This window comes from Artemia sp. Qi Xiang Cuo, chromosome 10, assembly GCF_049724085.1.
Source record: "Artemia sp. Qi Xiang Cuo chromosome 10, ASM4972408v1, whole genome shotgun sequence".
NCBI lineage: Eukaryota > Metazoa > Arthropoda > Branchiopoda > Anostraca > Artemiidae > Artemia > Artemia sp. Qi Xiang Cuo.
The window spans coordinates 36,965,564-36,984,021 of NC_142803.1; the positions used below are offsets into that span (position 1 = coordinate 36,965,564).

At 35.8% G+C, this 18,458-nt stretch overlaps 1 protein-coding gene across 3 annotated transcripts in view; it reads right to left on the minus strand.

The window, feature by feature from the left end:
- Positions 1 to 3,914: 3,914 nt before the first annotated feature.
- Positions 3,915 to 18,458, minus strand: part of Tcs3 (Probable tRNA N6-adenosine threonylcarbamoyltransferase Tcs3) — a 72,692-nt gene continuing 58,148 nt past the window's right edge. For all 3 annotated transcript variants that reach the window (XM_089096222.1, XM_089096221.1, XM_089096224.1), the window contains exons 4-7: positions 14,413 to 14,632; positions 11,149 to 11,324; positions 8,223 to 8,454; positions 3,915 to 4,028 (exon numbers count right to left, since the gene is read on the minus strand). In XM_089096222.1, coding sequence (XP_088952348.1) covers positions 3,989 to 4,028; positions 8,223 to 8,454; positions 11,149 to 11,324; positions 14,413 to 14,632 — 668 coding nt within the window. In that variant the 3' untranslated portion in view covers positions 3,915 to 3,988. The remainder of the gene's footprint in view (positions 4,029 to 8,222; positions 8,455 to 11,148; positions 11,325 to 14,412; positions 14,633 to 18,458) is intronic.

Below are 18,458 nucleotides of genomic sequence, written 5' to 3' on the forward strand. Positions count from 1 at the left end.
GATCTAAAGCCTATACGAGTCATCTAAAACGTTTATAGTTATCTAAAACGTTTGTAAGTGATTTAAAGCGTTTATAAGTGATCTAAAGCTTTTATTAGTGATCATAAACATCCTTTGATTTTCGAATTAAAATCAACTTGCCATCAGCAACGGCTAATTGGAGAAATCGCAAGCCATGGCTAATTGGAGAAATATCCAAGACAGATAGTCTGAGCGAGAGGCAAAGGTGGCGTAAGCCTTTTTCAGGATTGCATAAAAATGATGTCATTTAACTTGGTGATAGATAGTATGTCGTCCATACATCCTAGGGATGGATGATCACTTATAGCGTTTATGAGTGATCTAAAGCGTATATATTAATATAAATGTTTTCAAGTTATCTAAAGCGTTTATAAGTGATGCAGAGCCTTTATAAGGGACCAATAACGTTTTTGAGTGATCTAAAGGGTTAACAGGTCATCTAAACCGTTTATAAGTCATCTAATAGCAACATACTATCAACTACTTTTGTAATATCAACTCCGCACACAAGAAGATGTTTGATCACATTTTGTTGATAAATATGGGAGTAAAATATTTTTCAATAGTTTACTAATAACAAAACAAAGTGTTATACGTCAATATGATCAACATTGGATCGTTGCCGTTCTTTCTCCCATCAAAGAAGGGACACAATGCTGGGTTACTATTACCTAATATAATTACCTAATAGCATACAAGCAGGTAGATTACTAAAAATGGTAGGAACTGTAGCATTTTGTGGTTTGGGAAGGAACAGCCACACGCTACTTTGTTCATCCATATCTGTACTAACAGACTCTGGTTTTTCCACCAGGAAATTTAACATCCGAACACAGTCATTCAATCTTGATGCCATAATAGTATATGGCTCGCTCAGGAAAACTGGAACATCTGTCGGGTTCTTAATTGCAAATCATGAAACAGAATCATCTTTCAAGATTCGGTCCGACAGCAATCCGTAACAGTCGGCCATGTAAGCCTCGGCGCCTCTCAAGAATATCCGCTTTAAAAATATCACGATTAATTTCAATAGTCTCTTTAAACGCAGCTTTTCAGAAAAATTTCGCTGCTAGTTCAACAACAGAAACCTTATCTGCCTTGTTAATAATTTGTCTCTGTAGAAAGTTTAAAACGGGACAAATATACACTAAGTCCATATTATAGGGTACAAAAACGTACTTCCCCATAATCAAGAGGATATTCAAAAATCATAATCTGTATTTGGATCAAGCCGTCAGTAATTTATAATATTTCGTAATATGAAAATTTATAATATTTTGTATTTTCTTACTGTCAACAGTTTCGCTTATTGCAAAATCTAATTAAATGCAAAGTATAATCCAGCGTACGCCCTCACAGTTCAAAGGTTGAATGAAAGCGTTTATAAGTGATCTAAAGTTTTTATAGTTATCTATAGCGTTTGTAAGCGATCCAAAGCGTTTATAAGTGATTTAAAGTTTTTATAAGTGATCTTAAGCGTTTACAAGAGACCTAACGCTTTCGTAAGTTAAGTAAAGGGTCTACAAGTAATCTAAATTGTTTATAGCTGATTTAAAGCGTTTATAAGTGATCTGAGAGGGTTCAAATCCTAGTGTACCCAATTATTTGGTTTGAGACGGGGGTCATTGCCATGACTCTGTAAGCTCAGCCCGAATCGATCCAGCTCTAAATGGGTATCGGGAGAAATCTGGGGAAGGTAAACAGGAAGGGTGTGCGAAAGCACAGGATGGTTGGCCCCCAACCCCCCACTGCACTTCCTTGCTGAAGGGCTAAGAAACGAAGATAGCACCACCGGTAGAGACTGTAAAGCCCAATGCCGTATTCTTTACCTTTTTTTTTTACCTTTATAAGTGACCTAAACCGTTTATAAATGATCTAAAGTGTTTATCAGTGATATAAAGCATCTAAAAGTCATCAAAAGCGTTTATAAGTCGTCTAAAGCGTCAATAAATGATACAATGGGTATATAGGTGATCTAAAGCGTTAATAAATTACCTAAAGCGTCTATAAGTAGTCTAAAGCGTTTGTAAATGATCCAAAGCGTTTGTAAATGATCTAAGGTGTTTATGAGTCAACTAAAGCGTTTATAAGTGATCTGAAGCGTATATGAGTCATCTAAAGCGTTTGTCAGTCATCTAAAGCGTTTATAAGTCATCTAAAACGTTTATAAATGATTTAAGGCGTACATAAGTTATCTAAAGCGTTTATAAGTGATCTCAAGCATTTACAAGTAATCTAAAGCACTTGTATGTGCATAGACACTGTATTGCCTGTACAATGTATATTTTGCCGACAAAAACAAGCTTTGAATATGTTAGCATTATTTAGAGCAATTAGTGTGCTAAGGTCTTTGGTGTATAAAATAGGCAAGGATGTTTAACAAGTAGATAAATTATGATAAAATACTAAATAATTAAAATATCACATTAAATGGAAGCCACGAATAATGAGGATTTTTAAACTGCAATTAATTTATTCAAAAAGGATTTTATTCCTCTTTAAGTGCAATGATTAGGAAAAAATACGCACTGCTTGCTGGCAAAATGTAACAGGTTGCTACATGTCGTAAAAACGTAAGCTTTCATGTGGAAATGCATTAGTGATCACTCGCTGGTTGTGGTAAAAGTTTATTCTTCATGATATTCTGGATTTCCATTATCATGGAAAACAAGAATTGAACAAAAATAAAAAAATAAATGCTGTTTAGTGGTAGTTTCATAATAAAGCATAAAGTAACACCCCCAGTTTGGGTAATATTTGAGGGACAGAATGGGTACTCATGTCACAAAGAGACCAATCTAAGCTCAAAAGATTGATTTCTAAGTTGTTAAATAATAGTAGAACAAGCATCAGAAGGGTCTGAACATCCAAAAACTAGACAAATATTTAAATTTAAAACTGTCCGCATCCGACCAAAAGTATATAAGTACTGCTTTACATTTTGTTTAAGGCTTACCTTACGGAGCTTATGTTTGGAATCGATCCAGATGTTTCAATATTACTGCCGAATAATTCCCGAGTGAATCTTCAGTTGTGCTTTGCTGCCTGCATCTAAATTTCGGAGCACCCACCTTGCTTCAATGACAGACAAATTACTTTACTTATCGTAGGAACGCTGCTGCGTGTAAAAAAATAGTGCATTCATATGAAAATGCACCAGTAAATGTAATTTTTTTTATGACAAGCCACAGGCAATTTTTCTTAATGAATACATTTTATTGTGTCAAATGTATTCAATTTTCACAGCATTATTTAATTCTGAAACATTCATTTTCTGAGGACAAATTTGCTTTCCTTGATAATTGTCAGGAAAGTTATGTGTACTTGTAGCCTACATGAAACAGGAATCCCAAAGCCCAGTTACTGCAATACTGTCCAAAATCTACTAATGAATGACCAGAAAAATAAAAAATTGGCAACTATAAAGCAGATTGACATTTAACACATTCTGTAACTTCAGTAGTATAATTTCTGAAATGAAGACGCCCAGAGAAAAATCCCTAATATACAAACCAACAAAACTTCACGGTTACTTCTTTAAACTTCACATCGTCCTAAGGTAAAGCCCATCAAAAGCGAGAGAAAAGGTAACGGGTCTGTTATATCAAGTAAATCGGCAAAGTACCGATTTCTCACGGTCATGACGTACTATAGCTTTAAAATTTCCGAAATGACGTTTCTTTAGAATTCCTCACATAATGTTTGAACTGGTGATATCGAGACCAAAATCGCTTAGTGCAAAAATTAATTACAGCTTTACAATTACTTCTTGAAACTTTATCATCCAAAAGCAAAGCCGATTAAAAGAGAGAAAAAAACAATTGGTTCTGTTATAGTAAGTTGCTTGGTAAATAATCAGTTTATCAGGACCATGACGCACAAAAATCCTAAAAGTTCAGAATAAAATTTTATGTTAAAATGATTTATAGTGAAAATATTCATCAAAATATTAATACAGTCAATGTGGCTAATCTCGCCATAGTACTTCAACTTCATCTGTCCGATACCTGAAACAAAGGAAATTAAAGAATATTTGAACTTAAATCTAAAATAATAGGGACGAGCCCCAGCTGCAACTTAGGTCATGATATAGCTAAACTTCAATGCCATTTATGGTGGTAACTTAGGATTACGATGTCATTCATCATCTTGCATAAGAAGATTTTTGTTTCAATCCGATGCAATTTTTTAGGGCTTTTGTGGCTATTTTTCAAAATTCTCTTAAATTTTTTTTCAGAATAAAATTTTACTATTAAGACTAATTTAGATAATGGTTAGTATTCCTGAATCAGCCAGAAATGGCAATTTTTTCTCACTTGCCAGTTTTTAATTTTAGTTAAAAACCTGCCAGTTTTAGGCTACTATGGGCCGTGTTTCGTGCTTTAATAGGTTCCAGTTAACGCTACAACCTCGACTTATGATAGGACGATTAGCAGCACACTCCACCCGATCAAACAGTTCATGGTAGCGAACCGTAAGCAAGGAGTGACCCGACTCAATAGTAACCGAAACTCTAAAAAACAGAATTTTGATACCAATAGACCCATCAAAAGAATTGGCTTATTGTGCTGATTTCAAATATATAAGTTTCATCAAGTTTAGTTTTACCCATTGAAGGTTACGAGCCTGAGAAAATTTGTCTGATTTTCAAAAAAAGGGAAAACACACCCTAAAAGTCATAGAATCTTAATAAAATCACACCATCAGATTCAGCAAGCTCCTATCTGCAAAACTCTGGAATTTTGTATTTTTTGCCAGAAGAAAGATCACGGATGCGTGTTTATTTGTTTGTTTGTTTTTTTCCCAGGGGTGATGGTATCGAGCCGGTGGTCTTAGAATATCGTAAGAGGGCTCATTCAAACCGAAATTAAGTGCCATTTTTAAGTGACCAAAAAGTTTGGAGGGCAACTAGGCCACCTCCCCCTCCCCTTTTTCCCCAACATCATCTGATCAAAATTTTTATATAGCCACTTTGTTCATCATAGTTGAAAGGCCCAAAACTATGCCTTTGGATATAACATGACCCCCCACAGCCCCAGGGAAAAAGTCTTTAAGTTATAAAATTTGGCCACTGTTCACGCATAGTATTGTTATTGGGAATTATGTATACATTTCCGGGTGGGGGGGGCAAATTTTCTGCTGGGTGTTTTTAAACGGGAGATTTTCCATGGGGAGGGAAGTTAGCGGGGGGGGGTGTGAACTTGTCAGGGGAAATTATACACTGGGGGAATTTGTCAGAATTCCTATATAAAATTCTTTTTACGTGTCTTCCTTTCTCTTTTCCGTCTCAATTTTACGCGTGGAGTTGTTAAGGGTAATTGTCCGAGATTTATTTTCACCGGGATTGTATTGTTTAGCGGATATTTCCGTGGGGAGGGAGATTTCTCCGTGGAGGTGACGCCAGATTTCCTGGCATTATTTGAAAACAATCAGGAATTTAATAAAAAAACTAATTTTTTCAACTGAAAGTAAGGAGCAACATTAAAACTTAAAACGAACAGAATTGAGTTATGAGTTAATGCTCATAACTCAACACCTCACTCCTTACGCTAAAGTTTTAATTTTATCCCAATTCTTTGAGAACGACCCCTGAATTTACAAGGGTCGTTTATAATTCCTTCTTTTTATTTTTCGGTAATGTTTGTTTAAGGATTCACTCGACTTGACTTCTGAACGTATTAAATAGAAAAAAACAAGCTATTTTCTTAACTGGAAGTAAGGAGTGACATTAAAACTTAAAACGAACAGAAATTATTCCGTATATGAAAGGGGCTGTCCCCTCCTCAACGCCTTGCTCTTTACGCTAAAGTTTGACTCTTTCTCACAAGTCTATTTTTTAAAACAATAAAAAACTTTGATAACGTCTGCATACTTCCAAATAACAAATACTATATGTAAACGATGGGCAAAGATCATAACTTGCAGCCCTTCCCCCGAGGACTGTGGGAGATTAAGTAATCCTCAGAGATATATTTATTAGGTTTTCGACTATGCTGAACAAAATGGCTATCTCAATTATGATCAGTGACATTTGGAAAAACATTAGCGTGGGAGGGGGCCTAGTTGCCCTCCAATTTTTTGGTCACTTAAAAAGCGCACTAGAACATTTAGTTTCCTTTCGAATGAGCCCTCTCGCGGTATTTTATGACCACTTGATCGACACGATCACCCCTGGAAAAAAAATAAATAAACACGCATTCATGATCTTTCTTATGGCAAAATTCCACATTTTTGCAGAAAGGAGCTTGAAACCTTTACAGTAGGGTTCTATGATACGATGAATATGATGTTTTGATTTTCGTTAAGATTCTATCGCTTTTAGGGGGAGTTTCCCCTTTTTTTTGAAAATAAGGCAAATTGTTTCAGGCTAGAAACTTTTGATCGGTAGGACTAATCTTGATGAAACTTAAATATTTGTAATCAGCATAAAACTCCGATTCTTTTGATGTATCTACTGGTATAAAAATTCTATTTTTTAGGGTTTTGGTTACTATTGAGCCGGCTCGCTCCTTACTTGCAGTTCGTTACCACGAACTGTTTGATCAGTTCGACTTTTTTTTAAACTTGCGCCTATTTTAAAGCTTGTGTACAATGGGTTGTGGCTAATGTGTGTCCTTTTAAAGCAGTAAAACTAACCTGAAAGTCACAAGGGTATTGATTCTAAGAATTTGATTCTTTCCAATGAACTAGATTATTTTTGATGTTTAATTTTTCATTATTCTACAGTTTGTCAAATAAAAACCAGTTCAAAATATAGATATTTTTCAGTAAAGCAAATATGACACTCGAGTCTTCAAGAGTTTAAGGGGCTTAACTAGAGTTAACTCGGCTTTTTGGAATTGTTTCGTTTCAAGTTTAAGTTGATATATTATTCATATTGATTTATATTCGTTTCATGTTCAATTTTTTAATTCATAGTAATTGCCATTTGTCTTAAGCTTGGCTTATTATATTAATTTATTTCTGTTCGTTTAAGATTTTAATATCACCCTCCACTTTTCTTTATAACAGATGTTTATGGAAAACATTTTAAAAAATAAAGCAAATTTCTAAATAGAATGCTTTAAATTTCAAACCAAATCTAGATGACAGAGCGAGAAAACAAAAATAAAAAACTACACCTTACTGAAAAGATTAGATATTTTACACTTTCTGGCAGACATGTCGGCGACTATTGAAACTACAGTGATTGCGTTTGTCTCGATACTTGGATAAATACCTTTACCTAAAAATCAAGAATGACACATATTCGTCTCCAAAGAAAAGAGCAGCACTTACTTTTTTCGTGAACGAATAAGAAGCTAAGAAAGAGTTCTCTAGCGGTTTTAAGCTGATGCTAGGATTTACAGAGGCATATTTACTTCGTATACCTTCATATTTACTACGTATGAAGTAGGGAGCGGAAAATTGTTCTCCATGTCTGGCAAAATGAAAAAAATTACGAAAAAAAAGGATGTTTCTAGCCAGTGAAAAAAAGAAGGATAAATATACAGACATTTTGTTCGAGACCACTGCTCGGAAATCTTCAGTGCACAAAAGTAAATTAAGAATAACAAATACACGAATATAGGTCCAAAGGACAAAATAAAACAAAATAAAAACAAAACTCTAACACAGAACACTAAATTTAAAAAGGCCCTCTCCAAGCAACAGAGTGAAGGTAACTTTTAGAAATTATTCTGTATGTCTTACCTTCGGACTATAATTTTAAAATTTTTTTTTTGGATAGAAATTATCGGAAAAATTCTTTTCGTATAAAGGCTTAAATACTACATTTCGCCTTCGTGTAAAAGTATGAATTTAGACATAACTTTTCATCCAGAGCACTACAATATGACATACGAGCAATAATTTTACTTGTTGCAAAGATCACAGAGATACTTAAAATACAATTAGTCACTCTTCATGCAAGGGTAGGTAAGTTACTTTTTGATTATTTTGCTATAAAGAAATTTATAATTCCTCTGCTGTTTATACGCAATGCAAGCAACATTTAAACGATTTGTAGGACATTGATGACCCGTGGCGATGTCTTTAACATCTCTGTTTTTATAAATAATATATTTACAGTTTCTCACTTGGATAGAACAACTGTCAAGACTCACTACTTATTTGATTGGGGGTAAAATGCCATTGACCCCAAACAGATAAGCAATAATTATGCATTGGCAATCCGAAATTTTAAAATAAGCAAATAATACCTTTGCGTGCAAGTAGTTTGCTCAAGTGGAGTTGTAATCCCTGCATTATACATTTCTATTCCAGCCCAGGCTATCATAGCGCCGTTGTCTATGCAAAATCTTTCATCTGTAGCGAATAACTTAGCTTGTCTTTCTTTGCACATCTGATCCATCATTTCTTGCAATCGGAGATTACATCCAACACCACCACAAATAAGAACTTCTTCACTGCCACAGTGTGCCATGGCTCTTTCTGTAATATGTAAAGTTGATCAATCAGTATTTTGATCGATTACTTTAAGTGGGAAAGTTGGATGTCAGAACTGACGATTACAGGAATTATAGCAATCAAGATGTGGCTTGTAATCAAAGAAATACAAAGCCCGATAACTAATAGAAAGCAAATATGTATCTTAGAACTACGAAGATACTAACTATGGACATTTTCCCCTAGCGATGTAGATTCACTTCTCAAGCCCTGCAGGTTTGATAGAAATCCTAGAACCAGCCTTTCAGTAGGCCCAAGTGCCGAAACCGAAACTATCTTATAGCTTTCCGCTGAGTGCAGGCATACACGTTTTATAAGATAGGAGAAATTTACGAACCAAAATAATAGCTTTTCATTTTCCAGAAAATAGATATAATAAGGCACTATTGCAACAAAAAAGAAAGCCGTTCGACAAAACAAAAGAAGAAAAGAAATTCGGTAAGTTTTTCGGTCTATTTTCAGGGAATTTTCAGGAATTTAAATTTGTAAATAAATTAAATCGGTAAATAAAAACGAAAAAGATGGGTTAAATGAGGGAAAAGGCATAAATAAAAAGAACGACAGAAACTAATGGGATGGTTAATACTTTATTTTTCGGCAATGTAGGGATACAATATTTTAAGGAGTTTACAAGTCTATTGATTTAAACAAACCATCTGCAAATTTCCGTAAAATTCTCTTCATCTTTCGCGTGAATTTTACAGCGTGTTGTAAACTGCATTAGTTTATGGAGCGATTCTTTGGCTTTCAGAATTTCTTCTGGTGTGAAAAAGCCGACACCTGTATCAACTATTCCCTCCTGTTTTTCTCGTCTTTCCATACTGTGGCTCACGAAGTTCAACACAGCATTCAAGAATAATTTGTCCTCCATTTCCGTCGACATCCCGAAAACAACGCGGTACTGTTGACGCACCTTAAGAAAAGGTTGAATATTGCTTATAAAATTTGCCTAGTAAAATCTTCTATTGACCACTTCCAATCGGCAACACTGAGCTAAAATAATTGTTCCCAGGGGAAATCACAGCGGTCAAAATAACCAGGCCATAGATAAGCCGATTATAAAAAGTCTTCAAATAAGTTTCCACTGGGAAATTACTCACAATGTAAAACAGGGTTTTATCCAAAAAAGAGTTCTCTACACCACAAGCTCTAGATCAAGATATATCTATCTATAAACAAGACCAATGATTAACAATGTTGTTTATCATTACAAAGAATGGAGCTGGGCTTAACATGGCTCCCTAGAGCACAGCATTGTACACTGGGAAAAGATCGGAACATACATTTAGGTATTTAACTACTTGTGGTCTAGTTGAAAGGAAATACGCTATTATTCTAATTAAATGGGTATCGACATGGAATTCATTTAAATGTTTTTCTACCAATGAATTATGGTTAATTGAATCAAAACCTTTTGCAAGTCCACTGCTACAATATTCAGCTAGATATTAGGTTTCTTATGCCTTTTAGATATTGTGTCTATTAGGTAAACAAAATATTGAGGGGTGAATGTAGAACTTAAGTACCAAAATTGCCTAAACTCAAGATTTGGGATTATCTTTACTTTTAACCACTCATCTACAAGGCTGCCATCTAACTTGGAGGAAGCAGGGCAAGTGTAATGGGTAAGAAACTCTCAAAATCTTGATTGTTACCTTTCGTTTTGACAGGAGTAAGAAAACCTAATTTCCACTAATTTGAGAACTTACCAGCAGAGCTAATTTGATTAAAATTAAGAAGAGGTTTAATAAGATAGCCAGCAAAGGCTTTAAGCATTTCCGTTTGAATCTGTAGTGGAGAAGTGCTACACTTTTCCATGTTCTTAATTTTTCAACGACTGAAATGACGCTAGCGACCAAAGAAGTTTGAGTCGTTTTGTTCTTTCTGCGTGGTTAACTTCAAAAGGTTATGTATTTTTTTCTTCTTTTTTTTTTTTGGGGGGGGGGATATTTTTCTGCTGCCTAAGCCCCTGTCATACTTAAAGCAAACAAGGAAAGGTTTCTATATTTACTATGCGAGGTGGATAAGAGGACATCAGATACCATAAGGTGGCCGTGAAGAGACTGAAAAGCTAAGTTGTTCTAGTTTTATCTTGGCTAACATTCCTGCATGTCAGCACAGAGACTTGCAACGTAGGCAAGGAGACACCCGAGATGGAGATGGAGGGGTTTATGAGAGGAATAGTCCATTGAGGAGATAAACAACAGTATGCATGTTTTATATCCAAATTACTATGTGGGAAAGCGAAGGGGGTCGGCCCGATCTTGGGGGTAAAAAGGGGATCCCTCCACAAAAGCCCTTGTTATTTGCAGGTATTGATCTCAAAATTCGGCATCAATTATGTATGATTTAAATAGTTATTACTATGCCGTACAAGCATGGTTAAGTCAAAAGAAGCCTGAGACATTTCAAGTTTTGAGATTATTGTTTAAGATTATATGTACATGTTTTCGTTTGTTAGTATACTATCAATTTTACCAGGATTATTGAGTTTTCTAGGTAGAAAATAAAGCTTAAAGTCAAATGCCCTTGCTTCAAACAGCATGTACTATTTTATAAATTTTGTTTTTTTTTAACCAGCATTTGAGACAACTCTAAAACATAGTAGCAATATATACTTATTTTACAAATAATGATCGAGTATAGGAGATCTGGGAAAGTTAAAAAAAAATAACAGACCTGTAGTTTCAACTAACATTGCAAATATGGTTTCTTGAAGAGAAAAGCACAAGTCTTCTTGGGTGTAACCACTTTCTAAGAGTTTGGTAACTCTTTCTTCTAAATACGTCAAAAGGCCAGAAAATGAGACATCCATTCCTTTCACTATATACGGTAACTGTACAAACTTAGTTCCTCTGGAAATAAAACGCATTCAACAGAAAAGTCTGTCTACGCATAATTGATCCAATGGACAATAATAAAAACAAGTAAATGGTGACACAATTATTAAATCTTCAAAATTAGAATTGACTATACATATTTTTAGCAGTTTACAGTACGTCGTGCCCAAAACCACGACTTTATGTTTTGATAATTTTCCAGGAGAGCAAAAATACAAAGAAGTATCAGTAGCAAAATAACTAAGTTCTACCAGAACTGCTAGAATACAGAAGAATACGGAGCTACTAGAGAACTCCCACGAAGTACAATAGCTAAGCTTTAACAGAACTACTAGAGAACAAATAGGATAGAGAAGGACATGGAACTACTAGAGGTCTTTCATGCAGTACAATAGCTAAATTCCGCAAAAAGTGTGGCGTAAGTCATTTTGTTTTGGGCATGACACCTTACAGATGAAACTGGCTGTAGCTATTAGTGGTGCAAAATTAATTAGAAATCTTTGCAAAACGACTATCTGCCTCTTATCGATTTGTAGTGATTGGTCACTTTACATGCCAGCTTCAAGCCCTTTTGAGGGTTATCCCCATGTTTGCAAAAGATAAGTGTAAGTTCATTGGCCGTGCCTTGTCTTATGAAGCGGTGTTCTGTCTGAAGAATTCTCGTCTGTTGTATGGTCTAATCACGAATTACAACTGGAATATAGCGAAAGAAAGACTAAGGCCAAGTCACAAGTCACAGACCAACAAGACCCTTTGCCATAAGATCGCTGATGGTTAAAACATCAGCTATAACTTTGGTAAGGAGGCGAGGGCCTCCTTGCTCTTACCAGAACCATTGTCATCTGACGTCACAAAGCTTCCTAAATAACTTTCTTTCAGCTAACAATAATCTAACGAATATTTCCAGTCTCCTGTTTTTTTCTCTCTCTCTCTCTCATTACATCTTGGCATTCTTCTAAATCACTCGTCTTTTCCTTGACCATTGAACACATTTGACAAATAGGAGACGCATTTACACCTATAGGGAAGATTTGTAAGATATTTCCGGCTGTTTCTACTTCTTGTTTTGGATACCATGGCCCTTTGAAACCTTTCTCTATTTATTCTCTAAAAATCTTTAGTCAATGTGGCCTTACATTTCTGCAGAACCATCCTATTTTCCGATTTTATCCAGGTATACTCAATTAGCACCAAACTTTCACCTCAAAGAGCTAATTTTCATCATCTTTGGACATGTAAATACGAAGTTCTGATGCTAAAAATACAGCTTAATTACCATACATCCTTTTCCCTTCTCTCTATTCATGAGTGTCTGGGGATGCAATTTAAAGCAATAAGATCTCCAGCGATGCAGTAAAAATGGACAAGAGACATTTTCTTGTCTAATGGCCATTTAGCAAAATTAAGGGCAGGATTTTTAACACTATTCCCATCGTCTGGGAAGTGGCAACTACGAATATAAAATATAAAAGCCATTTAAATATTGGGATAGAAGAATATCTCTTAAGGTATTGTGTAAATATTCATTAATTCTAACACTCTTTTAATCTTAATCTTATGCAACGAATCTCATTTCTTCATGAATATTGGATTGAAAAATTTAATTTTATTATTTTCTTTTTTGGGAGAGGGGGGGGGGAGGGGCGTAGGGCCCATGAATCGAAAAAACAAATACTGTTTAGACTGATTTTGTTTTAAACAAGACAGATCGTAATAAACTATACTCCAGGATTTGCTGTTAAAACTACCCGGAACCTATCATGACTGCTAAAGAAAATGCTATTATGTTCCAGTCTTGACGGGCCAACTTAGACTGAAGAACTAATCCGTGAAAATTATGACAAAATAGTTCGGACGTGCTGAAGCACGAATCATGCACTCAAAACTGAAGTAGGCCTACTACTTAAGTAAATTTTTGTTCAGTTACATAATCTCAGACACTTAATTAAACCCTTAAATACAAATCCCGTGTCCGATGTTGCGACACTGCTCTGGACCGTCTCTCTCCCAATATCTTTCGAGTCAATTGATCTATTCTAAGCATTTCAGTTTGAAGGATCGTTGAATACCTTCCAATTAGCAAATAGCCACTCGTTCAGCTGGTACTTACTTAGTAGCCAGGAAAAAACTGTGGATGCTAGGAAAAGTGCACTAGAAAATTTTGAACAAAGCATATAAAACTACAAATGAAAGATTTGCAAAACAGTTCAAGTTCATACACATTATTCTATGCAAAACGTCCAAAGTTAAAGACATATGTGAAAATAGTCCCTCCGAAATAGATTTTCATCACTGTGAACCCTCTTCACTCAGTTCGTCACTCTAAGCTCTGATCATTACCAACGGTCAGAACTTGCAATATCTTGCGTTAGTTGTACACCCCCCCCCCTAACTGGACCAAAACTACGCCTCCAAATACATCTTTCTACCTAATTTTGAATTGTACTGAATTATAGTCAAACTATTTATTCTTGTTTTATATCACTTCGAATCTTTAGTTAATCTTTTGAATGCTGTCAAATTTGTATTTTGTTAACACTAATGTTTATTGTGTTAGTGTTTAAGTTTTTATTGTTGATATAAAGCAAATCTGGCTGTGTCAAACCTTGTGATTGTATTTATAAAAATTAGACATGGTTTTATCCTATCCAGACTTCAGGAAACAACAAGCTTTTAAAGCTATTAATCGGAAAAATTAATTTCTGAGAAAGAGCCTGATGTTAAGTGTTTTTCAGACAATGTCTGGGCTAAAAGAATTACTAGTGCAGTTAGCTGGTAGCGCCATCATTACATATGCCAAGCTAGCAGCACTACCACTTTTTACGACATAAAACTTGACAAAAAGGAACGCAGCTTGAGATTAACTGGTACCATTTTCTCTCACTGCTGTACCAGCTCTCGTTGAAAGAAAAAAACTTTTCACTATGCTTTTGACGTTCGAAGGACAGCGTAGTGCCCCCCAGATAAAAGTATTGTCCATTTTATGGAAACTTTCAGGTTTTACACTGGAAGTAAGGTTCTTACTTTCTTAGGTCAAACTTCAGCTCGGTTTCATCTACACATATTTATTGTTGCCCTCCAAAAATTGACACAAATAACTTACTTCTTTGCCAATTGTTCAATATTATATCCTGGACTTGGATCATTGGGCAGTTTCAAAATCCTAGCAAAACGGTCCAAACAGTTACCAACAGCAATGTCAATGGTTTCACCAAATATTCTATACCTTCGTTCCAAGTAAGCAATAACTTGAGTGTTCCCACCACTGACATATAAAACTGTGGGGTTCTTAGCCCCAGTAATTAGTCGGGCCATTTCAATGTCTAGAAAAAAAAAGAATAAAAGGAAAGGAAATCTGAACAAATAACGATCCATTTATAATGAAAATTTGATAACGTCAAATTTCAGTCCGCTCCAAAACTGGGTCCAATGTCTATGATAGATCGCGTGTTCTTAGACTACGATTTAAGTGAAACTGCACTTGTTTCTTGACTTTTCAAAAGATGTGGTTCTGTCTATACACCACGTGACAGCGTGTATCTTGGGATTTAGGCAACAGCCAAATTCAAAATGTTATGAACATTGTAACAATAAATGTTGGGTTAACAAAACTTTTAGTCTATTAGAAGCAAATTATTACAATTCTTTAAAAATAAGTTTATTTGTAAGGTAGTGAATCACTGCTGTCAGTGTTGAGAAATGACACACCTGGTTTAAATTTTTTATTTTATGAGATTCAGTAAGCCCTTTTCACCTCAAAAATTTTGAAATATTTCAACACTTTGCTATAAACCTTTATGTTAGGAAAACTAGTTCATTATAAAGAAGCCATGTATAATCCCGTTTTGAACTTTCTTTTTCGGGCAATAAAATTGAGTAACAAGTATGATGAAATAGTTGCGAAGGCAGCTCAGAATTTCAAAGCCGATGAGCTAATCAAGGCAAAGGAAGGATTATGTCAGTCAACCAATGCGTCTATCCCACCTTGAGAGCATGTTAAACCCCAAGACTTAGTCTCTGATCTAATAAGAGCCATCCGTACCTCTGCCGAAAAAAATAATACCCCCGAAGTTTGTGATATATGAGCGAGACAAGGTATCCATATTCTCAGGGAAGGTCATAGCCACACTGACTCGTAAGGTTAATGAGCTTCGTTCAACTGTGAATGATCTTTTTATCCACCAAAGATTCTTCAAATCAGCTTAAAATCCTCATAGACCTCTACTGTGTGATTCTTAAATAACCCAAAAAGAGACTTAATAAGCCAACAATCATAAAAATCATCTTGAGCCCCTTGCCGGCGATTGTTCATCAATATCGTGAATCTGTAGCCGCTCAGCAACGAGAAGCGTGTGGTTATCGATGACAAATTACCATATAAGTCTCTTGCTGATACGCCAAAAAGCGCTAAAGACACTGACGCTAGGCTGAAGACCCTCATGTATTGCGGTTTTATTAGACATGTTCCTGATGAGGTCTCTCCACAGGATTTGTCTTCCATGATTCGGAAATGTACAACAGCCGAGAAAATCCGGCAAACTCACTCATACAAGCTTGTTTTTGAAATCAAGGACGATTTAAAAGCAGCAATGAGCAACTCTATAACCTTCAGCTACAAGCGCCTCAGTATAGATGCCCATGGATATTTGCCGATGAGATATTTTCAGTGTCAATAGTACGGACATTCTGCTAAGAATTGTTATAATGCTTCTCAATGTTTTCGTTGTGCTGGTAACCATGCGAACATAAAGGATAAATCCTGTTATTCTGCACTGATGTGTGCTCTCTGTAAGCAGTGGGACCACTTTTATTACAGTATTAAGCATCCTGTGGCCAGAAAACTAATGATGAAACCATGATCACCTCGAAACTAAAAGTGATTTCATGGAGTCTGAAAGATAGTGTAATGAATAAACTCCTACTAATAGAAAGCTTAACGTCTTGCAATGATGTACTGTGCATACAAGAGTATTTCCTTTCCGCTGAGTCCTCTTTCTTATTAAAAGTCAATGATAAAACCAAAGTTTTCACTGTGCCAGCCAAGCGTTCGAGCAGAAGCAGAGCTTCAACCGGACTTGCAGTGCTAACCACTTCCCACCTCTCAGCACCCCTCTTCGTCGAGAACGAGTGTTTACTTGGCTTAAAATCTGGTGACGTGTTCCTGCTACTTAGCGACTGAATACAGGGATCTTACTTCTGGAAAAAAAAAGTTATCTCGGGCTACAACAAAGCTTGCTAAATCTTTGCAGTAGTGTGCCCTTGCATCTCATCACCTTATCGTTGCTGGGGATGTCAACTGTAATCTCTCACTGGCAGATCAGTCAAGAGCTCAAATAGACCTACTTTCACCGGTCTTTTCCAATCTGACTTTTGTCTAAGATGACAATTCGTATCCGTATATCCACAGCTCAGTAGCTACTACCTCCCTTGGTTCCATGCTCTTATCGAGTGATGCGACTGCTAAGGGTACAAGCTATGTTGATTTTAGCTTTTCAGTATCGGTACATTTATATAACGGTTTCGTTACTAACTATATTCCCCTTTCTAATCAAAAAAAAAGAAACGGAAGTGAAATGTTAAATGTGATTGGAAGAAATTTAATTTGAACGCGTACAAAGCAGAGCCCGATGCCATACTTGGACAAATTAAGGTCCTCTTCCTTCTGCTATAACAATCCTCAGAGCTTCTAGAATCAGAGAAACAAATTCTAATCAACATTTACTTTAGTGAAATCACTCATGCAATTCATTGCGCCGTTCCTTTAGGCATAGTACGCCCAAGGTCAGAAACACCTGGTTGGTCGCTTAATCTGGCATTACAAAAAAAGATGTAAATCCTCTAAATTTTGGTGCCAGATATGGGATGATTGTGATAAGCCAAAATCTGGCACCGTTAATGATGTTAGGTTGTATGCTAAGAATCATTTTACGAATTGGCTCGCCAACTATAAACCTAAAATTATTGCCCACAAGAGTGAAAATTTCGAAACTAATCCAACTGAGACCTGGAGATTCATAGGAGGAAAAAAGGCCAGAACGATTGTCTCAGAGTTACCAAGTGAGAGTGACTTTATCAATTATTTCACAAGCAAATTTTGTTTCCTCTTCCCCCTTGATCCTGTGTTAGAATATCATTAAAAATCTCTATTAGCGGACAGTCTGGTCGATGTTGAATCAGATATTGGTTTTGCTAGTGCTATCATTCGCTTTCAAAAAAGTTCTCACGTCAAAATGACCATTTATTTGGTTTTCATTTACTATATACAAGTGACAAGCTTCTGCAGCACCTACAGTTATTGTGTCAAATTATTTTCAACTCTGGTACTGTTTCCGAATCTTTCTGCATTGGTAAATTGACTCATGTTATCAAAAAGATAAAGATAGCCGGTAGTTCTGCTCTTATAGGCCTATAACAGTTTCTTATGCTCTTTGTAAGATGGTGGATCTATTAGTGATAAAGGATGTAAATGGTGTTCGTTCTACTCCAGACAATCATTTTGGTTTTAAGGAAGGTCATAGTCAAGAGCACCTGCATTACCTACTTGCTAATGTTCTGATTGATACAGAGAGGAGCGGTGAGCTTATCGTTCTGGCAGCTCGAGATGTTTCTCGTGCTTTCGAATCTGGCCTGCATTCTCATTTATTATATAGTCTGCAGCAGCGTAGTCGTGATCGCTCACTTGAGCGAGTTTTCAAAAATATGTAAGCTAGGTTATGTGTTGCCTTAAAGATTTCCTACCAATGATGATTATGTTATCTGTAAGGCTGAAATAAGAGTTTGGAAAGGAATGCGCCAGGGTAGGGTAACTTCGCCCCCCTTGTATAATAATAGTGCAATCGAACCCTAAAAAAGATTATAATTAATTTAATTTTTAAAGGATTGGACCTTTCCATGCTCAATTTCGCTAATGATATTTTACATTTAAGCAAAACTGTGTCGTCTATTGAGAATAATTTGTATATGCTTAGTAGGGAATATGTCAAAATCGGTCAGCGATTATTTAGGTAATGGACCTAATAATTATATAATAATCGTTAAAAATCAGGAGGATTGCAGTGTGTCTGCGCTAAATCAAAATATACAAAGTAGGCACACCAGAAATGGTATTTAATTTCAACCAAAGCTGCCATTTAAGGGTTACTGAGCTTG